The 26,305-nt window shown below is 37.2% G+C and overlaps 1 protein-coding gene and 1 long non-coding RNA gene across 2 annotated transcripts in view; one reads left to right on the top strand and one right to left on the bottom strand.

Moving 5' to 3' along the window:
- Nucleotides 1–2,104: 2,104 nt before the first annotated feature.
- LOC134495010 (uncharacterized) lies at nt 2,105–4,620 on the bottom strand. The gene is made up of 3 exons (XR_010067740.1): nt 4,459–4,620; nt 3,250–3,333; nt 2,105–2,672 (listed from the first exon to the last, which is right to left on the bottom strand). It is a non-coding gene; the product is annotated as an uncharacterized LOC134495010 (long non-coding RNA).
- Nucleotides 4,621–15,684: 11,064 nt separating this feature from the next.
- MMP16 (matrix metallopeptidase 16) overlaps nt 15,685–26,305 on the top strand; it is a 109,106-nt gene continuing 98,485 nt past the window's right edge. Inside the window, exon 1 of the mRNA XM_063299458.1 lies at nt 15,685–15,827. Within this exon, the coding sequence (XP_063155528.1) occupies nt 15,724–15,827 (104 nt within the window). The 5' untranslated portion in view covers nt 15,685–15,723. The remainder of the gene's footprint in view (nt 15,828–26,305) is intronic.

The following is a 26,305-nucleotide window of genomic DNA, read 5'->3' as shown; positions in this document are numbered from 1 at the left end:
CATGTTAATGCTCCTAATTTATTTAACCATTTCCACCTTGCTTATCCTTTCAAGCCTACTGCTTGATGTATTCTTTATTTTGGGGGAGCAGTATGTTATGTTCACTGATTCAATGTAGTTTGTACATCGTAATGTTTCACATGCCATGGCGCTGACGCGCATTTCTGTTTGGGAGAGAGCTGCTGTGAGACCTTGTACCAAGCTCTGTATATGGAATCAGTACAATGGAATGTGTTTGGAATTATGTTATCTGTTCAAGGCCTTTTCCCGCAGACCATAAGAGACCGTTAGGAGCACCTGGGATTGTGAACTTGAGAAGATTCTACGGGGGGAGGGGTTTCATTTGCACCGACGGTTTTTCAGTTTGAATTTGGCGCACTTTAATCATTCTCAGCTTTCTCTGTGATCCTGCATAAAGGTAAAGGTAAAGGTTTCCCTTGACGTAAAGTCCAGTCGAATCCGACTCTAGGGGGCGGTGCTCATCTCCGTTTCTAAGCCTTAGAGCCGGCGTTGTCATAGACACTTCCGGGTCATGTGGCCAGCATGACTCACGGAACGCCGTTACCTTCCCGCCGAAGCGGTACCAATTAATCTACTCACATTTGCATGTTTTCGAACTGCTTGGTGTGCAGGAGCTGGGACGAGCAACGGGAGCTCACCCCGCCACGCGGTTTCAAACCGCCGACCTTCCGATCGACAGCTCAGCGGTTTAACTCTTTAATAAATCAGATATGTTTGAATTCCTGCTCATGAGTCTGATAGTGTTTTAGAATAGGCAACCATTACATACACTAGCAGTCAAACTGTAGAATAATTTCTTAAACTGGTATTCAGAAACAGCATGAAAAAGCAGCTCTTGAAAGACATCATTTATTTTATTAAGGTGTTATCATGCTGATCTTAAAATCTGGGGGTCATTTTAGGAGAATAAGAATTGAATATATGGAGTAATAAAATGCTCAGGCTCCTGCTCTTCAATAAAATTCATCTAATTAAAGAGATTATATGTAAATCAGATATTTAATCTAATGGAAATGCTGTCCTTGTAAATTTGAGCAATCACAGAATCAACATCAGTAAAAACATCAATGAATTGCTTTGGCGCTTCACAGAGCAGTAAGAAATGGTTACCTAGAAAAGTCTATTATGCCATTGGAATAGGTTTCCCCCCCCCCCCCCCCCCCTGAATTGTGTATTTTAGACTGACAAACCATTGGTGATTAAATTGTAAGTTTCTAATGTGGCGTATATCTATAATTTTGTAATTGCTAAACCATCACCTAGTTCAGCTGGATAGATTCCAAGAATAGGAAGTGGAAAGGGAAGATCCACTATCAGTGCTCTGCATGTGCTTGTATGACAGTTTGCATTATAATTTATAGAAAAGGTTCTCCCTCTCCTGCATGTACAAGAGATTACACAAGCAGAGTGACATCTTTGGATTTAATTAATTTTTTCACACTACTCTAAAATAAAATATTTGAAGCAACAGCCTCCACGTAGATAATTTTTTTTTGATTAAGTCAATGTACAATTTCAGTTTTTCCCCTTCATCTTAAGATCCTGTCATTAAGGCATATCCTTTTATTCTGTTAGTGAGATAGTTAGACTGAAGAAATAGTGAATGGCCCAAGGTCACCTAAGAAACTTTATGGTTGGATGAAACTTGAATTCTGGTCATCATAGGCCTAGTCCAATGCTGCTTTCTCAGTACTGGGACTTTGTAAGAGGGAGAAAAGAAGATGGAAGAATTTTCCCCTAACTGCTCATGCTGGATTTAAATTTATCTGGCAATATATAAATGGGTACCATTTGTAGAAATCATTCAAATACCATTGCAAACACAGCAGCATGATATTCAGTCTGCATCAAATTCACAGAAAAAGACAATCCAACTGTGAAATTTTGATCATTTTATTGTTTATCTCTGGTCAGTAAATAAATAAATAAGAATTCCTCTATGGATGTGCACTTTTAAGGAGGAGGAGAAAAAGACCCTGCACTTATAATACAAAAAAATGAAAATGAAAATGAAAATGAAAGAACAAAGACATGGTGATATTGGAGACAACCTAGCTTTCATCTGATTTTACCTAAACCAGCCTTTGTTATTTTGGTGTCTGTCAGTTGTGCTAGATTTCCTACGTGGCATGGAGAATGTTGGAAGGCTGACCTTACAGTTGTTGATGACCAAACCATGGATGGAAAACTTCTCTTTTTCTTTCTCTGACAAGCTGTTACAACTGCTGAGTAATGAAGAATGGAATAATAATGATCACTGATAGCATATGCAAAGATGTTAAAAACCTTTCTTTTTAAACAGGTGTTTGATATCTAGTGCCATGCTTGGGGAACCACCTTCTTGTTACTCTTATGCTTTACAAAATATCATGAGATGTTTTGTCAGGCACCTCTTTTTATTACTGCAGAGTGCCCAGAAGAACAGATTTAAGTAATGTGAAAACCACTGCAGATCAATCAATCATATAGTTATCTCCCCTGCAAACAGTCAGGCATCCCCACCATGTTCTTAGCAGGGGCACACTCCGAACCTGTTTGAGCTGATGCTTCCAAAATCTTCCCCTATCCCTGAAAGGTTGTTTACAAGCTGCCATTTCAGTGCTCTGGAGTCAGCAGCTCCCAGTATACCACTTTTCCTGATGATCTTTGAACTGCAAGGAAAAACATGAAGAAGGAAATTTTAGGATCTGTCCATTCAAGTGGACAGTTTGGTGTCAGCTACTGACACTATGCTTCTGGAGAAGGTTGGGGAAAGAGAGAAACATGAAAACTGAAGTGGACAGGTCAGTGAACAGTAAGCACAAGGAAAAGGCAGCTGTTTGAGCATAACCCATGGGCCCAAATATACAATGAGGGGTGGATAAATGAAGTCACATTATTCTACACAACAGAGCCTTCACTTAAACAAAGTGCTTAAAAATCTGTAGCCAGATTGTTAATTTTACTTCATCTTTATATGGAAAGCCTTGGTTCCAAGTGCTAAATATTAATGGTTCCCAAATGCCCAATTTAATTCCTAGGGGCTAGCTTGCATTCTTGGAGTTAACACTTTCACTTTTCTCATTAACACCTTGTTACCCCAGGCTCACCAGAGAATTCCAGGCACCTGATTACTGAGTTTACAAAGTGGTGTCCTATAGATGTTGGAGTTGGGGTCCAAAATCAAATACCTCAACATTTCTCCTATAGCCACATCTACTAAAGTCAACTGTAACAGTACTTTCTCACCTCTGACATAGATAAATGCTCCCATAATCCAGTGTAAATCCACTTGCTTTCCATAGCAGTATGAAACATATGAGGTACATTGGGCTAAGACAGAGAGAGATTAGATCAAAGATGTTTAACAAACTTGCAAGGCTGTGGATGGATTTAAACCTAGGTCTCCCTGATCCCAAGGCCAGGGCCGCAACTAGGGTCTGTGTCAGCTGGGGCAAACATGGATTCCACGCCCATTTTGGTGCCCCCCAAGCGCTCATTTTGGCACCCCCCCAGCATGGCACCCAGGGCACATGCCCTAGTTTCCCCCTCTAGTGGCGGCCCTGCCTAAGGCTCAGTGGGAAAAAGAAACAATATTTTCAAAGGAACTAAATATTCTTACTACATTTTCAATTGTGCTTTTCAAAAAAGCTCAAGTTTTGTACATTGCTTCTTCTTACCTCATTTCAATTTTACAGCAACCTCATACGTTAGGCTAGAGAGAGAGAGAGATGAAGTGGCTACAGGTCATCTTGTAAACTTTGTCCCTTAGTGGGACCTTGAAAACAGATGCTCAGAATCTAACACACTTACCCAGAGTTCATCTGGGTAAAATCATCTGAGAAAAGTCAGTGGCAGCTTTTCTGTTACCAGTAATACTGGGGGGTTTTTTTGGTTTTTTTTGGTGGGGTGGGTAGATGAGGTGGGTGCCTTCAAGTCAGTTTGATTTCTGGCAACTGCCTGCAGTTTTCCTGGCAAAACTTTTGGAAGTGGTTTGCCATTGCCTCTTTCCTAGGGCTGAAAGAGAATGACTGGCCCAAGGTCACCCAGCTGAGTTTGTGCCTAAGGTGGGACTAGAACTCATGGTTTCTAGCCAAGAGCCTTAACCACTACCACAAACTGGCCTGATAATATTGTCCGTAACACTAAAATTAATGATTCATTCTTCTTTGCAACATTGCCTCTAATTAATCTTAAGTCTATATTGTTAGAGTTTGCTAACATTCCTTTTTGTTAGCATGCAAACTAAAAAAAACTTATATTACCTAATAGGATTAATACTTTTGCTGTGAACACTCTTAAAATAGTAATTGGATGCAATATTTTTTTAAAAGGAATGGAAACATTAGTGCTCTTTCTGTTCATGATTAGATGTTAATCTTTGCATCAGGCAGTAATAGGGAACTAGAATCTCTTTCTTAAAAATAATACAGAGTGGTTGAAGATTAACACACATACTGCTTGGCAGCAGATCCAAGTTTGGCACTTAATGTGTTCTTATCAGAATTGAGTAAGTATTTGTCAGCCCTCCATCACGGTACTTCTGGTTTTACTCACAAATCACATGTTTTCAAAAAGATGTTTCATTCACACATTCAGTAACTTTTATTTAGGTCCTGGTGATACTGCAATATTAAAATAAAGTCATTATTGTAAAATAATTTTAGCATTGGATCAAACTAAGGCTGCAATGCCGAGTGTTCTTTACTAAGCAATAGACACTTGAGCATATAATATGGCTTTCTTCTGGATAAATGTGTATCCAATTGCAATGTAAATTTATTTCAACAAATTCATTCAATAATACTGCTTAAATTAAGGCAGTGCTATGGTTAGATGATGGTTGCAATTGGTAATTGTTACATAATTTGCTTCATATTGTACTGAGATTTGTATTATTGGATATATGTACGCAGTAAATAAAAGTAGTATGTCTACTAAAAGAGATAAAAGACAAACTCTTAAGCCAGGTAAATATATATGTAAGTATGAAGAACTCAAGGCTAAACATAACCAATATGCTGAAAATTTGCTGAGAAAGAACAAATTTCTAGTCTTTCTGAACATTGGTAGCCCTTATTTTTATATGAGAAGATCCACATTACCATATTTATGTATGTTCATGCATTAATGTGTGCACAAACACACATTCCAGTGTCTTTTATTTTGACTAAATATTGAAAGTGTGTCTTTTTTCATTCAGACCATTTTCATGAAACAGAAACATTTGTGAAATGGCCTTAATGTTAATCGTATTACATTTATATAGTAGTCTTCTGGCTTCCATGAGCATCAGGTTTAAACCTTTCATCATCTGGAAGTCAGCAGAAATTTCTAATACACATGGTAGGATGTCTGGGTTTAAATTTAATTCCAAGCGGAGCAGTTATGAATATATATAGATGCAGCATCACTTTTAAGATTTTGTGTGGGCTGCTCATTTATCCACTGAAACATAGGGCTTTCTAGTAATATTAATATTGTTGCTTTGATACTCAGCCATGCAAGACATACAGTTTTCAGGGTTTGCAGGCATGGCAGTGAAAGAAAATCAGGACATAGTGAAATGAAAACTGAAGGTCTTGTGGCTGAGATCAGTTGCAGTAAAAGAATAGTATTTACTGTTCAGCACTGACAAAACAGTATTTGTTAAAATCATGTGCTTCTAAAAGAATAACTTGAGTTACCTGGCACTTTTGCAGGCTGTCAGAATAATACCACATGACTGTTAAAAGACCAATAACCTATTTAAAGAGATGTGTAAAGCCATGACAACTGGCTTTAAAGACCAATGACTTTTTCAGGCTCCAGAAATCTTAGTCCATCACAAAATACTTTGATGCCAGAATATCATGAGACTTGGTTCTCTCTGCCCATTTCCCCCCAAAATTATTTTATTTGTAACTTGATTTTATGAGTCTGCAGGCCCTGTTTTGGGAAACTGATGCCTGTTGATGACATTTTTCCAGAAGGGTGACCAGAAACATAGGAAGTTGTTCTATGTATGTATTTAATTCAATTTATATGGCCACCTATTCATCAAGCAATCCTGTGGCTTTTATGCCAAGTTTCCCAAGATTTCCCACTTTCCATTCTGCTTTTTTCTTGACCACAGTTTTTATGGCTGTAAATACCTTTGTTGTTATGGTTTTTCTGCTATACATTAGGACAATTTTTAGTTTCAGAACAGTATTCTTTTTTATCATATTTGCTTGTGAGTTACCTAAATCTAGTGGAAGAGAAGTGGTGGCATATATAAGATACGTTGGTCTGTCTAGTTTAATAGTATCTTAAGTTTACCAGACTTTCTGTCAGGAGTCTGAGTCTTACATACAACTACCAAGAATTAAATCTTGGGCATGTAAAGATGTCCTTTGCTATTAAGATATAAGCCTAGTTCATATAACACCCTGAGCCATTAAGTGATCTGTTTGGTATTATCTAGTGAATTGTGTAAGCTCAACCAGTAGTTGTTTGTTTCTAAAAGCAGACCATGGCTCAGTACAGTGTCTTAATACTTTCTCTGTGAATCTAAGTGTATAGGATGTGAAAAAGAAGTATACAGACACTCTCTCTCTCCTGGGTCCATGCTACGTGGCATATCGGGCAGTAAGGGTTCTCTAGCTCTTTCAGTCTTGGGTGAGTGTTTCAGCGTGCTTCCATTAGATATGCAATGCCTTCAGGTCTTGTGTCAGTGTTCTTCACCATGTTATTCGAGGCATCCTCGTTGTCATTTATCATCAGGAGGAGTCCAACTCATTGCCACTTTAGGGATCTGGTTGTTCTCCATACAGAAGATGTGACTAATCAGTTGAAGTCTTCTACGTGTGACGATGTTACGAAGTTTACATGAGCTACAGGCACAGGCTTTTAGAAATCAGGATCTCAAAATAGGTGCCAAAATTGGTTTGCAATGGGATGTGTGTGGCTGGTTTCATAGAATCCATTAAGCTGTTCTCAGTTTAATATATCATGTGAGCCCAGGTAATTGAGTGATCTGGCATCTCAAACTAGTTTGGTATTCTGGGTTTTTTGGTAAACTGTGATTTAAACAACCTATGGTTTGCTAGATTTAACTGAAATGGCAAGACAAATAAAGGAACAAAACTATCAAAGAAATTTGCTACAATCAGATTCATTGTGTGTGTGTGTTTCCCATTTAATATACTGAACTTCTTGCTCTTAACTTTCAAGAGAATGAACTGAACTTCTGTACATCTGACATGGGAGTTTTTTTTTTTTAAAGCATGGATGCCCCCAAATTCTAAAACTTCAAAATGTGTTGTTGCTTTAAAATATTTCTGTGTTTTGCTTTTACCTTACAGAAAATATTTCTTCAATCAACATAGAATTCATTTAAGTTTCTACTTATTTCACCATTTAAAAGCATTTAAAATATAAAACTTTCAATCATGACTAGTAGGTTATTAAGATGCATACCTTTCAAAAATACATTTCAAAAGAACCTTGATTCTGAAAAGATATATCTGCTAAAGATCGTTCTTACTCACGTGAATTTGCCGCACAGCTAAAGGAGGCAGACTGAGATAAGATTCATGATCATTCTGCAACCATAGCTAAAATAACTAGCAGCCTGCTTCACTTCTCAATTAACCTAAGGTAATTGAATTTCAGCTGTTGTGTCTCAATGGGACTAAATTAGTTTAAAACTAAGTATTTGACTTAAGTGGGTTGTTGAACAGACTATAAATTGTTTAACTGCTGGAGAGGGGAGGTAGATCACAACTGCCATTTTTAAAACAAGAGTTAAGGGTCAAATGTTCTTTGTTCGAGTCCTCTGATTTCTCTTTGTAATATTTTAGGTCCTCTAATCAAAGAGATTTTAGGTCATCTGTAACACAGCTTGAATACTGGCCAGTGTCAATGAAACATTGGCTCTATAAAAATTACAGTTTGCATAGCAGGAGTCAGATTGAGAAATGGGTGCTCCCTTCTGACTCTGGAGCTACTGTATTTCTTCCACCATTTCCCTTTCCATGTCAAACATGGTTTTGCACAGGATGAACCATGATAGTCAATTAAAAACTTGTCACGGCCAGAAGCCTATCCCTGGCAGATTTTTTATACTTACCCTCTATCTGATAGTCTGATTATTAATCCCCAACTCCAAGTGTTGAACTGGAGAAAGAGAAATTTCTTGAAGAGGGCATAGTGGCATGAAGGAAGTAGAGTTGGTTCATTTAAAAGTTTTTTTAAGCCAAATATGTGTATTAAGCCTTTTTTATTATTTTGTCAAAACTCTCAAAATCATATTATACAATAATTTTTCTGCTTTTTTTTGGAGTCACAATTTTGGGGGGCTCCAGTATTTGCAAAGGGGACTGAGAGTCTATGCATTTTACAAATTACCCTCTCCCAGTGTTAGAGGGTGGTAAACCATAGACCATCCTAAAAATAAGGGCAGCTTCCTTGTTTTGTGTCCCGATGTTCAATAATGTAACCCATGTCCATAAATTAAAGATTAAAACTAGGATTTGTTTCATTTGGGCCTCAGATTCTGGAAGTGGTTCTGTCTTGAAAGCTTCATGGTTGACATTGGTGAAGGCCTGCATTTTTACAGTTGAACTAATAGATTTCCTCTGGCGTTCCAAATTTCTATTCATGACAAAGTCATGAGGGAAATGAATTGGCTTTCTATGATTAGAAAGAACTGCTTATGTGAACCATGATTTGTGTTAGTGCCACAAAGCCAAAGTTAATGCTAGAAGAATGAAAGTTTGGGGAAAGGAGTAGCAAGAAATTAGGTCTATACCTGTAAGGAACTGAGCCTACAGCTGCACTGAACCAGTAAGACTGCTCTTGTCTTGACATTTATATATTTTTCACTAATTTGTAATCTTTTTCTTCTCAAATTGGTCTTTATTTTGAAATTTTAATTTGTATCAATATCTGGGCATTTATTACTCATTCTATTAGAATTGTGGATAATTATAGTTGTTCTTCCCATCAGTTCTATCATTTTTAGTATACCACATAATGAAAAATACATGACTGAACAGTTATTGGTTTTTACGTTCTTTCTAGTCCTTTTTAATAGTAGAGTTGTTCAGGAACAGAAGTGACATGGGGTATGCAAACAAATGTGCAGTTAAGTCTCATGAATTTTAATATATTCCTTTTTAGGATATTACTCTGCTGTGATAAAGGGTTCCAGAGGTTTTCAGGCATGACATAGAGCCATTTTTACAAACTAATTATGATGCTTTGAACTTAAAGAGGTATACTGCTGTGAAGGTAAATGGAATGGGCAGCCTATTCCTGAATATTTGTAGTGGCATATCTAATGGCAGCTCAAGCATAGCCAACATAGTTCCTGATCTTGTGTTCCTGAAGTGCTTTCTATGCCACATCCTCAGCTTGTCTGATAAATCTACAAAGTGAGCTCTGGTTAAATACAGTTGTTTTGGTGTCAGTGGATTTTGACTTAGAGCAGCACCAGATAGATTGATTTTTAATTTAAATTGGATGTGCAAATGGACTTAACTAAAATCTAACAAAGTGTTGTATGGAAGATGTGGAACTGAGAATTGGTGATGGTGGGTAATAACTTTCCTCTTTCCCCTCACCCCCAGCTTCTCTTTCCAAATTACTTTTTCAAGCTACTTTCTCTCTACTATTTCAGAGTTTGATTCTTCTGAGAGGCTAACAGGATAATTGGTAGCAGACAAAGAAGTGATTGAATTCTCTCTTCTCCATAACATTTCTTTCCTCCAAATTGACAGAAAGCCACTCACAAGGAAAAGCTGCCACTGGATTTCTGTTACAAATATAGTCTTCAGTTCAAGGACTATAACTTTGTGATGAATTCCCCCATAGTACTAAGCCACATTTTGTTTAGTTTTGGTTTAGGGTTATATAATCTTGGTTTATTTGAGTGTATTGAATATCAGAGGCCGGATGTCTTTCAGTACCAGTTACTAATGAACACAGTATGATCAGATGTTTTGGTCATGTTGGAGGCCATCTCTGAGTAGCTGCAAAAGACACAGCCTATTCAGTCATGTTCTATAGAATGTCTTTTATAACAAGGCTTTTCTGGCAAACTACACTGTTACTTTTCCAATGTCTATTTTTCTTCTACCAAGCATTAAATAACAAAGGAGCTTGTTTTTTAATAGGGTTAAGATATAAGCCAATCTTATAGCCCTTTTTCCCCACTCCCCTGCCCTTTGGAATGCTTACCCTGGTGCTGGGATAATTAGAAAGAAGAGAATTGATGTTTGTGTTTACATTCATTGGAGAGGAAGAAATTACAAGAGAGTAAGCAGGCACACAATAGGGAATACACATCAAAAGGAATGCGCTAGTACTGGGAGCTGGAGCTGGGAGCTGCTTAGGAGCAAACAAAAGCCTTTAGTGTGAAACTTACTACGGTCTTGTCAATTTCAGGCAGCAGCTGGGAGCTGCCTAATTAAGGTCACATTGCTGAGCTTGTTAACTTGCAGTTAACAAATTTTAGGACAGGCTTGGCAGAAAAGCAGCTCAGGAACAGATCACTTGTTTAGGCAATCTCTCTTCTCTGCAAGGGGGCAGGGGAATGGGTCAGACACAGGACAACAGGTATTAACTGACTGTAATGGCAAACATCTAGTATTTTCAGTGGTGAGTATTCCACATAGTTTTTTTGTTAAAAAAATCTTCACATTATAATGTGTCATTAACTATGTTGCAGAATCATGTATACTTTTTTGCTCCTAAAAATGGCATTAGAGCTGATTTCTCAGCTTTGTTAGCTGATGGCAATATAAATATTCTGCTTCATCTTTATAAATGGAAGAATAGTTTCAACATTGTATTCAGAATTTTTTAATGGATTACACTTGACAAAATATATATATCTTGATTGTAGCAGATGGGAGATGCATAAAATCCCATTCAAGGATAAAATGAGGTAACTTGCCTTTTGCATATATTAAGTTATGAACTTGGAGTTTTCAAAGAATAAAGTTGAAAGGAATTACATTCAAGTTGAGAAGCAACCCTTGTATCAGTATCTGGTATGTTGGAGTATCCAGCAAGAATGCTATCACCCATATCTGCCTTTGGCTGCATTAAGAAGCAAGTTCATTTCCAAGAGTGCCCTAATGCAGTATCAGCCCAGGGTACTGGAGAAAATTAAAGTATCCACTCCTATTGATGGCCATTTACATTTCTCACAATGCTCTAAAGAGATGCTTTGTGTGAATTTATGGATGATGCTGTCTCCAACAGATTGGAACATGCAATTAAGCAATTGCATTGACTTTCTAGTTCCTTCTAGATATCTTACCAGCAGTTGGTTCCCCAGGTAGCCAGCTCAGGTTGATTCAGCCTTCCATCCTTCCAAGGTTGGTAAAATGAGTACCCAGCTTGCTGGGGGAGAGGTAGTTACAACTGGGGAAGGCAATGGCAAACCACCCCACTCTATAGTCTGCCAAGAAAACATTGTGAAAGCGGTGTCCCCCAAAGAGTCAGAAAATGACTCGGCAACCTTTCTTTCTTCAGATACCTTAAAGGGAGAAAAACAGAAAATGAAGCTTTTGACTCTACATGCAAATGAACTTTTAATTTTATGAGATAGTTATTATTTGTTTAAAATCACTTGGAGTTTATTTTGTTTTCTTAGTGGTGTTCATTTGACTTTTAAATATTTGTTAACAAAGGATAGTACTGTCTGAGAGTGAGCAACATCTGGAAATGTTCTGGCCAGGGGCAAAATAGAGCTTGTAGCAAGCAACAGATGCTATTTAGAGGGTAGATACCTTTCTTCCTCTCTTTATGCAGCATTGTGCAAAAGATAGAGAGTAACTGTTTCAGTATTACATTACATGTGCACTCATGCAAGTATATAAATTCCAAATATGCCAATCAACCCAGAGAACCTAGAGACCCTTACTAAGAAAAAAATTAATCCAAGAAATTCCCATTGATCCTAAAATAGACATAAAATGCATATAGTAAGAGCTTATCTAACTATTCACTATCCAGCTGGTCTCAATAGTAAAGCTAGAAACAAAGGAAATATCCAGCAAAACAATTTGCCTAATGAAAACGGACTTTATCTCCCCAAAGTCCATTGCAAGTTTTTTTTACAATGAATAAAATTTTTTGTTTACCTTATTTTCCAGGTGGATTACAATTTAACTTAGATACAGCAGTTTTATAGGTAATATTGTTTTTGCAAAAATGTGAAAGGGAAGGGAGAGGTAATGATCTTCCATTGCATGAAAGCTCTCTCTGTTTCCTTCACTTAGTTTGGCACTAATTTTTTTTCCATTGAAGCTGGGGATTATTGAGTCACTGGCGCTAATGAAAGCTTTCATTTTAATCTGCACTTTGAAATACTTCAAACTTTGCTTATGCATGTATGAACATGGAATTTTCTAACTTGGTCTTTAAATTCGCATTTTTAAATGATATAATAGCTTGTTAGGCTCATCGGTGTCTCTTAAAAGTATATACTTATATTTCTTAAATTATCTTTTTGAGGTTGTATCACAGCATATTTATGGGGAGTAATAGAAAAGCCAGATCAGATTGAATTGGTGAGCTACAGTAGATACTCTATTCCATTCCATTTTATTGCCCAATACTGACATGCAGTGAGAGCTAGTTTACTGTAGCGGTTAAGGCATCAGGAGACTGTGAGTTCTACTCCCACTTTAGGCATGAACTCAGGTGGGTGCCCTTTGGCCAGTCACTCTTGCTCAGCCCTAGGAAGGAGGCAATAGCAAACCACTTCTGAAAAACCTTGCCAAGAAAACTGCAGGGAGTAGTCCAGGCAGTCACCTGGAATCAACCCAATGGAGAAATTTGTATAACAGTTTCTCAGCTGTATGGATTATAAATATATGTTTAAGAAATTTATATGGCCACCCCATTTTCAGAAATAACTCTGGGTGGCTCACAATCCAGAATGATAAAAAGCAGCATAAATACTAATTTAAAAAATATTATAACATAGAATGCAAAGTACAAAAGCTAATGATCCTTGCACATAATCCTCAGTCAACACAAATATATATTTTTCATATGAAAACGTATAATAATTTATTTGTATGTCTTTTACATGTAATGGGGTCCTGCACAGGTATTCTGTTTTCAAGAAATTTAATAAGAGTGGAGTTTTCAGGACTCGTATTCTGACGAAAGGAATTCCTTGCAAGATCACTTCCATAACGAAGAGTCAGTCAGCTTTGTTGAATGGCTGAAAAGCAGATTGGGCAAAACATAAAAATAATCCACAATTATTGTGTTAGTAATGTCAGGTTCCAGCCATTGATTCCCATTAAACCTGTAGCCTAATGACGTATTAGTGGGGCATTTTTGAAACCTTGCAATGAATCTTGATTGAACGCTAATTTTGAATACAGTTGCTACTATTGGGAAATTACATATTGGCTTAATAAATTAAAGTATAAATGAGCCTTGTGCTTGTACATAAATTCATTCCCTTCAGTTAAATCTTCAATTAACTTCAGTTCCCCATGTTGTCCAAACCAAGAATGACCTCAACCCTGGGTTTTTTCTGAATTCAGGAATCATTACTTCACAATTTGGACAAGAAAGGAGTAAGAATCCACAAAATAATTTTGCATATAGTAGTTAGAAGCTGCTTCCACGGAAATTTGTAGTTAAATATTTCAGCACACCATTTAGAATCTTCTGTGTTTGATGTGACTCACTGTGGCATGTTTGCTTTGAGAATAAACTTATTTACACACATGCCATGCCTTGGATGTGATACTCAAATTTCGCTGGTCTATAGACATATCCAGAGCTTTCCTCGCTCCCACGCTTTGGGTGAATTTTCAGTTACTGAGGCCAGAAGAAGTAGATATAAAACACATGGTCACAGGGAGGCAACAGCAACTGGAGACGTTGAAAGTCCATCTGAAGTTGAAAACAACTGGGACAATATTGGAGATTCAAGAGAGTAATTACTGGGAATGATCTAGACCAGTGTTTCTCAACCTTGTCAACTTGAAGGTGTGTGGACTTCAACTCCAGGAATTCCTCAGCCAGCTTTCTGGGAGTTGAAGTCCACACATCTTCAAGCTGCCAAGATTGAGAAACACTGATCTAGACTGAGGAATCCTGGTAGTTGAAACTATAGACAGGAATCTAAAAAAACTGCTAACAGCCCCTGTTAGCTTTATGCTCAAGACTTACCTGCAGAAGCAACAAAGAACACCACCCAAGTTCATCTGGGGCTCATTAGGTTCCATGGAGCATAGTCTATTCAAAAGAAATCCCTGACTCTTGAATCCATCCTCATGGACTTGAGGCTCAAGAAGCTCTTCAGGATTTGGAATCTGGCTGCAGGTTCAGAAGAAACAGAAGACAGTAACAGCGCTCCTGAATTCCCGATAACAGCTTAGGCAAACATGTTTCCCTGCTACCAAGGCCTTTTCATTGGTCCTCCTTTTTCACCCTGTGAAGATATTCACCTAAAAGGCCATGAAGGGAATTGTGCCTCTTTTGTAACATAACAGCTAGATTGGTGTCTTTCCCTAATAAAACAGGCTTTATTAGCTTTGGATATTTGGATGAAGGTATTTTTACTTTTGATTTGTTTAAAAAATGAAAAAAAAAGTGTGTTAATATAACCCTTAACTGCTTTTTGTGTTTTGTATCCTCCTTGGGTATAACAATTCTGTAGTTTGCAATTTCTGTGCAAATTCTTGAACAAAAGACTAAAATGAGCAAATGAATCACTGAGCAAGTACATCCTTTCATACTAAAGCTTTTGTTCCAAACCTCCGTTTGCAGGCCTGGAGGGAGGACCAATGGCTTTCTACACTTGTAATAGTAGCTGCCACTTTTAGTTTTCCACAGAACTTCTGTCAGGGGCATTTTTTAAAGACAGTGTGGCAGCAGCTATTCTTTATCTACAGTGTGCTTCAGAACCATGGAACTAGCAGGCTGCTGTATTTGGAGAACATAACTATAGAAGTTAGAGATGTGGGGGCACTAAGATAAGGCTTCAGCTGTCCTACACATTAACAGTGAATGGCAAGGGTACTGGCTGCCTAAGGATGCTGAATGGTAATATTTAGGATTATTTGCCATCCTTAAAAAAAAAAAGTATAGGATTTATTAATACAGGAACATGACATCCCCCCCCCCAACAACAGTACCAGATAATATTTCTGTATAAGGCTTATTCTTGTATTAAAAAAGGTTGCCCCCAAAGTATATGTTTTAGCTCTTCCTGGGGGTGGTTGGCGCCATAGTGCCCTCCCCATTGAATGAGACCTTTTTGCCACAAGGGTCGTATATTTATCTATATTTTTTATTGTAATTTATGTTTTATGGTTTTAATTTATTTATTATGTTGTAAACTGCCCAGACTCCCCCTTTGGGGGAGATGGGCAGTGACAGAAATGTGATATATTTTATAATATATCAATATTATATATATATATATATATATATAAATAAATAAATAAATATGTCTGTGGACACAATATATTATTTAAGCACATGCATCCCAGTTAAATTATTGGAAAATAAGCACCTAATTTCACTTTTAGTTTTCCTCCATTGTAATAGGACTTAATCCACCTTGAAATATTCTGGATTGGTTCTCTTACTGTTTGAACTAGGAGATTAATTAGATGGAGGAAATCCTGGACTGTAAATCCTACCTAATGCACATTTTGCTTGTTGTTGTAGGTGTGGTTACAGAAGTACGGCTATCTTCCACCCGCTGACCCCAGAATGTCAGTGTTGCGCACGGCAGAGACAATGAAATCTGCTATAGCTGCCATGCAGCAGTTCTATGGTATTAACATGACAGGAAAAGTGGACAGGAACACAATCGAGTAAGTAAATTTTATTGCGCTGCTCTTCCTTTTTGGAATTCCTGAAATATATGTGGAAAATCAGAAGCGTTGCAGCAGCTGGCTATCTAAATCCTATCTCAGCAGTTTTAAACATTCTGTGGCTTAGAATATTCCTTTCCTTTCCATCATGTCAGGCAGGCGGTGGGGAAGAACAATGTAAGGTGCAATTAAAGCTTCAATAAGAGTCAATTTTGCAAGAAAGGAAAAAAGGAGAAGTATGAAAAATGGATTTGAACAGTCATTATGTTTTTATCCTGATATGAATGTGAAGTCAGAATTTACAAAAGAAGCTGAACATGAAGTTAATAATCAGATGTCCTTTTGTTGCTCAGGACAAAGTTAAGATGTGTTTGAGGCCAGCCACAGTTCTGCCAGATCATGATCAAGTGTGAAGCGATAATTATGAAGCTGTATATAGACTATAAATGAATCAATTGTGGAAAATTTATTGATTCTAATTCCAAAGTCAGTAGCAAACCTTTTTTTATGGTATCTATCAGTACCTCTGACCCAGCTGTCTCCTGCTTTCTCCCCATCTCCCCCCACCCCCAGTTGTCCCACAAACAGGAGAGGTTGGTTGCTCCAGCCTTCCCCATTCTCCTAACCACATATCCAATCATCCACAGCTGCTAAGGTCACTAGATTACATCTGGGTTTAGAGATATTCAGAAGCAGCAGTAGAATTGGAGACAACATATAAAGAGACTGTCCCTTTCCATGGAAAGGTACTGGAAGACATCTAGCTGATATATTGAAACAGTACAAAATCTGTTTGAGGTATATGGGGAGGACTGTATGTGACCCCTGCCCCCCATTTCCCTATAAGAAAAATAGAAAAGTCTAAAGCCTTAGCAAAGTGGGTCCCCCAGCTCTTTGCTTGATGCCAGAGGGCTCCCACACTAGCTCAGTGGTTGTGTGGGGCAGCCAAACCCACAAAAAACATGCAAAAATGAGAGCCAACATCCACACCAACCCCCTCTGCAGCACAGATCACAAGCAGTCCATTCTTTACCCAGACTTTGGTGTGGAAGAGTGTGACGCCTTGCTTCATTCCATCCGGTCTGTTGTACTTGCCATCTTTTATTTTTTAAAATATTTTTTCTTCCTTTTCTTGGTTTTCTTGTAATTTCTTTGTTTTGATTGTTGTGAGCCACTCAGAGTAGTTGGGAGTTGGGTGGCATACAAGTTTAATAATAGTAATAATAATAAGACAAGCTTCTCCCATTCCTGGTCTTATCTCATTATTTCTTTTTATTTGTTTCTCCCATTTGCTCTTATTCTTTCTTAGTCTCCCAATTGTCAGAATTTAGATTACATGCTCCTAGGAGAGTAAGCATGTTGTTATATCCTCTGATATTTAAAAGTACATTGACAGTGATGCCGCATAAACAAATAGAAGTAATAGACCAATTTATTGGAGTATAAATGTATCAAGAACGGACAGTGGAATAATGCAATATTTGGAAGCCAGATCCATTGACTTCAGTGGGATCTCTTTTAAGGACACACATGAGGGTAGGAACCTGCTAGGGTTGTGCGAAGTATTTGGAAAGAATGCTTGCAAAGCACTTTAGGATGAATGCTGCAACCTTCTTGAAAAGTCAAAGTACTGCATCCTTTGGAAAGCTTACAAGGTTCCTTAAATGTTGCCCCTGGCTGTTGTCCAGGCATGCAGAGTTCATTTGCTGGTGGCCCCAGTAGTATTGTCATCTGTGTCTCGGTTCCCAGGCCTGGGGTGAGGGTGTTTGTGGAGCTCCTAGTGATTTTTTTCCCTAGTGAGTCATTTTGGAGTAGAGCAGCTTCAAAATCTAATCAATCAATCAATGTGCAAGCAGCTGGGGGCCCCCTTGTAGACAGCTGTATGGACCCTTCAGAGGATACAGCTGCTTTAATGCTTGGAAGAGAATGCTTTGCTTCCACCAGTATGTTTTGCAAGGAGCCACTTTGCATGCTTTGTTCAGCCTTAATGCCAAGTATCAAAACTCTTTTTAATTTGGGGTATTGCATCTTATAGGAGAAAAATATAACTAAACATCTTTTTTGCTCAGCCTAGTTTTAATTTTTTTTAGTTTTTTTTATCGATATTAAATCTTAAGGACAAAACTATAGCACCAGATTATCGGATGATCTCATCTGCTATTCTTTCTTTTGTTTCATATGGATAATTGCTGGAAATCACTTTCTGCATTAGTTTTTAGTGCAATTTTTTTATAAGGGTGAAATGGTGAATACTAAACTATAAAATCAAATCAAGAAATTATATCTGTGCTGATAAAACTCTGTTTTGGCAATCACTTAACTAAGACATAGACCATGTTTATTTAAGTCAGAATGACATTTCTATATTTTTCCACACAGTTTGATTATAGTACTTTGATTTAAATATTAGTGCTATATTTCTCAGCACATTTATAGCTTCCTTTGTTGTCAGTTTCCATCAGCTAATTTTCTGTTGGTGAAAAATATAGCTTCTTCCCAAATGCCACTAATTTAGCATTTAAAAGCTTCTAGCACTCAGAATTGCCTTCTCCTGTCAAAAGCTTATTCACATTAGCTTAGGAGAGAACCTTGTCTCAAACAGCTATTGTGGCTATTAAATCATGAAATATGTTAGGAGAAACTAGATCTATTAGAAAGCAGTCACTAGTTTCTAATTCTAAGGCCAGGGGATGCTTGTGTATGGAATTTCTAAGTTCAGGGATGCCTGCCCCAGTTTTCTTCCATCAGAGACCTGCTTCTCATTAGTGCAATAATGTATGAGGGAGTCGATTGAAATGATTTTTCAAATCTGAGGTTGGAACTGTAAAAGAGTATTTTTGAAAGAACAAAGTGAGTTTGTTTCTAGCTTCTAGATTTCCCATCAATGAAGGTGGTGCTGACTGGATGGCACCAAATTAGGGCAAGCTGATACTACCAATCAATGGCACTATTCCCATTTCCTTTCAATTTCTCAACTATAAATCCTCATGAAATGTATGTTTACATCAATTTGAAAGTATTTTCTTTCAGGAATGTGCTTGGATGCTTCAAACAAACAACCCCCCCGCAAAAAAAAACCCCTAAGAGCAGCTCCATAGCATAGAGGAAAGTGTTAAATCTCCCAGATTGCAATATTCTGATCCATACATTCATTTCAAATTGTACTAGAATGTGAAAGAACTTATTTCTTAAGCATGTGATACCAATATACTATATTCTCATCTTTCTACACAGAGATTCACCTGCCATTCCAATATACACTTAAGAGTATTTTAGACATGACAAGGTCAATAAATAAACTAAAATTAGAGATTACCAATGAGGAGCTACTATTGGGATATAAACACAAGAAAATATTGCCAAGCAGTTCTAGTAGACTACTTGTGTGAAATACAAAGTATCTATTCTAGAATTTATGCCAAATTGGGATTTTCACATTCACTTCAGTGGAACAAATATTTGAGTATACATAAAGTGAGGTGTACATAAAGCTGACCCATCCACTAAAATGGGCGGAGAAGCTTATCCAAATCTGTTAGATTTATATCCTGCCTTCCCTTCAAGAGCCCACAATAGCTTATATGGGGATCTCTCTTCATTGTATCCCTACAAAAGCAAATCTGTAAAACTGAGCAAAGTGACTGGTCCCAATGCCCAGTGAGTTTCTGTGGCTAATGGTGGACTTGAACTTATGGAACCTGAAATAAGCAGGTGCCTAGAGACCATTTGTGAATGGTTGAGGGTAAACTTAGTGTAACTTAATTCTGGAAGTGTTGTGGATGAAAAAGCTAGTAGATCTGAACAGACATTTTCAACCTGTCTTGAAATTCATTTTGTTAAAAGATTACTATTAATCTTTTAAACATTAAAAATTAAACATTAAAAATGTTAATACATTTTTTCATGAACTATATTATCTGAAAAGCTTTTGTGCAAATACGTGATTGATGAAAAAACTTGTGGGAATATCCTATAAAAAGCTTACATTCTTAATATGCTTGAGATCTAAGTGTTTGTATTGCCTATCAGAGTTGTGATGTGAATATACAGAAATGGAAATTCTGGCATGGATCAGCAGAGTCAAATATATATCATAAATTTGAATAATGTTCCTCTAAGATAAAACTTCATATATGGTTCTTATTTCATATAAAAGGAGTCAATAGTATTATTATGTACTTTACTAAAATTACCAATGACTGTAGAAACTAGAAAGTAGCATGGATTGGAAAAACCAGGAAAATCTATGCATAAACAAAATCTTATTTGTGTAGCCTGACACTTTCCCCTGCTAATCTAATTCTAATTTTTATGGCTGTAGTTGTTTTATTTGTTCTTATTACTTCAGAATAACAGTTTCCCTGTCTTAATGGCTTTTGTACAGAGATTTTTGGGGAAAAGAGAAATATGTAAATCACAGCAAAGGAAACTAAGTTGGGTGGAACAGTATTAGCAGGTTGTGCAAGAAACCATGTTTTGAAATGAGTTTAAGTATTTAATCTTAAACTATTGTTACATAGACATAACAGAAGGAGATGCTCACGAGCAGAGAAAAAGAACAAACGCCTTTTACCTTTACTTCGATATATAGAGAATGGTATTCAGTAGCAAAGAGCCTATTTTATTTTCTAGGATTCTTCAGGCCATGGAGAGCCTTTTACACTCATAAAATTGGGAGAAGCAGTTGTCCCACTTCCCATTCTAACATGTAGGGTAGCTCTACTTTTTGCAGTGCATAAATAATGCAAGCCTGTATGTATGTATGTGGTTTGGGGCCACTATGGCACTTACTATGCTTCAGTGTTCTGAAATGCTGTTTATTTATGTAATGACTTTGTATCCTATCAGAAACAAAAGAGATTCTCTGCAGTTCATATACATCAATAAAAATACAATAAAAATTCCCCCGATAAAAAAATAAAAATAATTAATCCAATAGTATAACACTGTTACTGTTGCTTATTCAGTCTGGGAGGTCGATTCCAAGATGTTCACAATAATTCTTGTTTTAGCAACTTGCATAAAGCAAGTAGAGTCAAGGCATATATTTTCTATATAATTTTAGGATCTGACTGTGTGAAAGCAAAAAGAAGCGAGAACCTTGTAAAAAATAGCCTTGGCTTTTCACTCTGCCAATAAATATTATATGCATTATGCATCTAAATGGTTCTTGATAACAAGGATTCTCAAGAACTATCACTGTTAAAGACTTGGGATAAAAACACCAGGGTTTAGACATGAGGGCCTTTGATTTTGAAATTGGTCAGAGAATATGGAGTATTGATAGCTGGTAGTAAAGAGAAGACAGTGTGCCAGTATTCCTCAATCTGACCCCCTGAAGTTACATTAGGACTGCGGTGCCCAACTTCTTAGCAAGCAGAGCCCAAAGTGAGTGGCAGAAATAGGGAAGGCTGCCCTCTGTTTAGATTCTTTTTATTGATATAACTACTGCCTTCTATATGGCATTCTGAATATATCTATTTAGCCAGATGACCTTATTCATGCAGACAGTATGTGTCATTTAACTTTGAAAAACCCGTCACTCTTGAATGGATAGCATGTCATTGAATATGGAATGTAAAAGAGGCAATGTTTCCCAGCTGATTGGGTGAGGATGATTAGGACGGTGTTGGGGGGTTTGCTTTGGAGAATTGTGAATTCCTTATGCTGCAAGACTTTGCAAATGGTCATCAACTCTATTTACTATGGAATAGCAGTTGATGTTCTTCAGGGTTAATGATCTAAAATAGATGGTGTGTGTAATCAAGTTTGAGAGCCAGTTTGGTGTAGTGGTTAAGGCATCAGGCTAGAAACTGGAAGATCATGAGTTCTAGTCCTGCCTTAGGCACGAAGCCAACTGGGTGACCTTGGGCCAGTCACTCTCTCTCAACCCTAGCAAGGAGGCAATGGCAAGCCACTTCTGAAAAACCTTGCCAAGAAAACTTCAGGGACTTGTCCAAGCAGTCCCCAGGAGTCAACACTTGAAGCAACAACAACAACAACAACAACAACAACAACAATAATGAAATTTCACACTAATTTGAATTCACACATTGAACTAAGACAGACTGTGGTTTATTTAGTTTTGGTATAATATAAACTTAGCTATTTTGGATTGTAAACTATGGCTATTTCAATCAGCTCTGTTAACAAATAACTGATATATACACTCATGTGGAATTTGCATCTATTTAAGAAGTGAAGGGCAGACAATGCTGTGATAGGAGACTGCAATTACATGGCATGGTTATTAATGCTTCCAAAATCCTGTTCCTTCTTTTTTCTTTTTTTGCCCTCCCATTCCAATCACTAGGAAAGAATTATATCACTTTGAAAGCCTGGTGCAGTTTGCAGGGCATCTAAGGGTGTGAACTGGCTTAGGATCGTGTTTATTCATTGCATTATATCAGTGAGTCCGTATCCAAAATGAAACAGTTGATGCCCATTTTGTTGGTGGTGGAAATTGGAAGAAACTAGCATCTGTCTAAGGTATCTCATGTTGCACACTGTCTAATGAATTCTTTCTCAACCTCAGCAACTTTAAGATGTGTGGGCTTCAACTCCCAGAATTCCCCAGCCAGCATGCTTAAAGTTGCTGAGGTTGAGAAACACTGGTCTAATATATCAGTTTACAGTTCACTGCAGATATTAAAGAGGCTGCTCTTTTAAATGAAGTTAAGAATGTGAGAGTGGGACACAGCTTCATCAAATTGTTCCATCCTCTTACATTTATTGGGAAGTATTAGGTAAAAGCTTTGACAGCAGCTGGTAGCTAATGCCTGGATAGTTAAACACTAATTAATCTTCAGTGCTGATTAGTCTTACTCAGAGATACTATTAATTCAGTGTAGCATTTCACCAACACTTTGTACATCTTGTGGCCCAGAGCAAAGAATAATAGTGTTTTTATCCATTTGGTCTTTTTAATAGGCCACAGAACATTTCTTAAGTTATAGAGGCAGGAAAGCATTTTTCATAGCCCTTGAAGGCAATAGGCTAGCTGATGGATATAGTACAGGCCATTTGCCCCCCAACAACTTGCCTCCCCCTTTTGCCTCCAGATATGGCTAAAACTGGAAATTGGGAAAAAATGAGAAAATTGAATTATATTTGGACTGGGGGGGGGAATAGGAGAGTCAGTATTTTTCCTTCTTTATCTGCTACCTGTGGGTGTCAGCCTTTTGAAGGGCCATGAAGACCTGGCTCTTCACCCAAGCATCAGAAGTGGCCCCAACAAAAGTAGAGTCGCTGGGATGTTATGGCACTGTGGTGGGAAGATGGTGTCTTTTGTGGGGTTTTGTGTGTGTGTAGATACTGTAGATAGTTTTTATGAACCACCAAGGATTATTGTGTATAAGATAGATGGTCACATAATTTTTTGAAATAAATAAAATAAAAATTTCACTCAGCTTCTGAATTATAATTATTTCCTGCCCATAGATTTGTTTCATTTAAACACTCTGATTTTTATATTTGAACTCTTGTTCAATGTTATATAGCTATATAAATGATTTTTATAATTATATATTGTGAAGAGTAGTTTCAATCTTCCCATGCTCTTTAATTGTGCCTGAAAGTAGCCTCTTTATTAGGTTACTAAACCACTGGTTACATGAGCTCTATTTCTGAAATAAATTATGCTCACAGAAAAACCCAACATTTTGGAATGTTCTTGTGACATTGTTAAAATATTGTTTAATATTGGTGTCTAGAATACTTCTTACACAGTATAATAGTTGGTTTTTTTTTAATCCCTTGCCTCTTTCGTTTGATGTAGTGATATCACCATAAGGTGAGAGTATCTAACTTTTCTATTTGGTAACTGCAGTGTGTTTAAGTGCTTCTTGGTGTTATACATGTATAGTTTAAATGCATGGAAATTGCATGCTATTCTAACATTTGTTCAGTTTGAAGTGTCAGCTCCTAGAAGATTATGGATTGTGTATGTTTTAAAGATAAATTGCAATTTAAGAATAATTTGCACACACAAGTAGCTGTAAAATAGAATCATATTTATACAATAAATGGAAAAGATGTAAAATTTTACAGAGACTGCAGAAAGAAAAGATTCTGTATCACCTGAGCTGAACTTTTCAGTTATGTCAAAATTCTGGCTGAGGTATATTTGATCTATAATCATTGCCTAAAAACCAGGTGACTATATGTGTATTCATGCATTCAAGATAGTCAAATTTACTAGCCTAGATTTAGACATTTAAATTTGCAAGTTTAAAGAATCAGTTGAATCAGATGATTAATTGATTCTTGTTCAGAGCTTTAGGTGCCAGAAGGATTGCTGCCAGATTTTGTCAGATCCGCTGATAGCATTGTGGAGATGGCCATCAAGCAATATGTTTCAAATAACCAGAAGCAATACAATTGACTAAATACTACAAGGCCATGTCCTCTTTAATGTGCTGCAGTTGTCCATGTGCAGCCACAGAAAGAAAACTATTGTTTAAAAATACAGAGATCAATTGTTAATGCTGTCCTGCCCCCCCCTCCATTTATCCAAGATAAGCCCTGTTTAGCAGCTGTAGAGCTTGAAATTTAGCACTATTGTATTTTGTAGCTCATGTGAAGGCTGTCTGGCTTGCCTGGCATTTGTTATCACTCTCTGTACATGCCCATTTTTTGATCCTGTTCAGCTGTCCATTTTCCAAATGTGTGTGTATATGTGGGCATCTGTCTTTAATCAGCTCCAACCCCCAAATAAGTCACAAGGGGTTAAAAAAAAGTTGTCTGCTTTCATAGGTCCTCTCTGTGATAGTTGCATTTCATGAGTGAAGCTATGTTCTAAAAGTAGGTAGCTACCTTACCTTAACTAAAAGCAGATATAGGCTCTCTTTGAGAGCCAGGTATTTGAAACCGTCTTGCATCCTTCATTTTGTGTATTTTGTGTATTTAAACTATGTGTTCTCCTATTGAATTGTTAATCTTTTTTTTTTGCAAATGGCTCTTGCATCTTCTGGAATGGGGGGGGGGCTCCTCCCATATTTATTTACTTATTTGGATAGTTATTCAAATGTTAGCTTCAGAACAAATGTTTCTTTAGGAGTTCTTTTCCATTAAAACTTGCAAGCAGGCACAATTTTTGGATGTTTCTCACCTGTCCCGCATATCCCACATGCAAAGATCTTGAAGACTGTATCTGCAAAAAGCATTAGAGAAGCAGCTCCATGCTGCATTTAAATATTTACGAAAGCCACTCCATGAGGTGCCCTACTTTGAAAACTAACAATTACAGCACACACCTAATAGTTCCTGAATTTGATTGAAGCTGGGCACTGCTATTACTGTGAAATGTGCAAACTATTGTTTGTTGAAGAAAGGATCTGTTTTCTTAAGCACATGAATGGTTTCTTTGGAACATTCGCTTTAAATTGGAAGCCTGCTCTTATCTCAGTAAGCATACAGTTTCTTTTGTGGTGACTCCAAAAGACTTTTTATCTATTTCACTAGCATTGAGCTCAAAGCTTCTGTTGGACAAGGGAAAATGATAGTTTTCTCTGTATTTTGGATTCCTGTTCACCATGATTATGTTTAGTGACTGTTTCATGGCATGGGAGGCTACAGTCCTATGGGGCTTCTTCAGGTATACCCAAGGACTTGTAGATGATTGGGTTGATTTGGGATGTTCTTTATGTGGTAATAATTCTCTTTCCCTGGGTGTGTACTGGGTGGAGGGGACTGTTGATTTGAGAGGGGAGTAGAACTGGAAGTTTGGGAGACCTTGGTGTCTTGAACTCATTTTATGTTTCTCAGATTAAAGCCGTAGTACGCATATTTTAAATTAAAATTATTAAAAGTTCCATAATTATTGTGATATCCCTATGAAAGTATAGGAACTGTAAAAAATATAGATATTTGTGTCCCATTTAAAATAATATTAGGAGCTTCTTTCTAAATCAGTCCTTTCAGTTGCACCAAAACAATATCCCTTCTGCCTAAACAATTTCTAGGACTAGCCTATGCCGTTAAGATGCTATGGCTTCAATGGAGAAGTAGCTTGTGTACCAAGACTGGAATATTTTTTTATTTCATTTTTTTTCTTGTCTCTTCTGTCACAGTGACCCTGTAATTTATTCAGTTAAGTCAGAGATATTCCATATGCTAACAGAGCATTTGCTTGATTTCTTTAAAGAAGAACAATTGCCTTGTAAACCTTCCAAGTTCAGCCACAACATATCCATTTCACAGAAACTTTCCTTGGTCTTCATAAGATTATGGATTATGATTCATTTCATATATGTGTCTTGAGAGTCATTTTACTATGGTGTGATCCTCCAGGCATATTACATGTACACAGAACTGTTGTGTGGACAGAGATGATCACTTGGGTCTTTTCCATAGTTTGCCCCCCCCCCTTTTTTTTTAAAGAGGATGCTGCTGCTGTTGTGCTTTTATTCCACTAAGAAGTTATAGTTTGTTTGTAAGTACAGTTAGTATAAAGTGGAAAAGATACAGATATGTCAGAA

Source organism: Candoia aspera, chromosome 3 (assembly GCF_035149785.1).
Source record: "Candoia aspera isolate rCanAsp1 chromosome 3, rCanAsp1.hap2, whole genome shotgun sequence".
NCBI lineage: Eukaryota > Metazoa > Chordata > Lepidosauria > Squamata > Boidae > Candoia > Candoia aspera.
The sequence above is the reverse complement of the archived record's forward strand: the minus strand, read 5'-3'. Positions and strand labels throughout refer to the sequence as shown.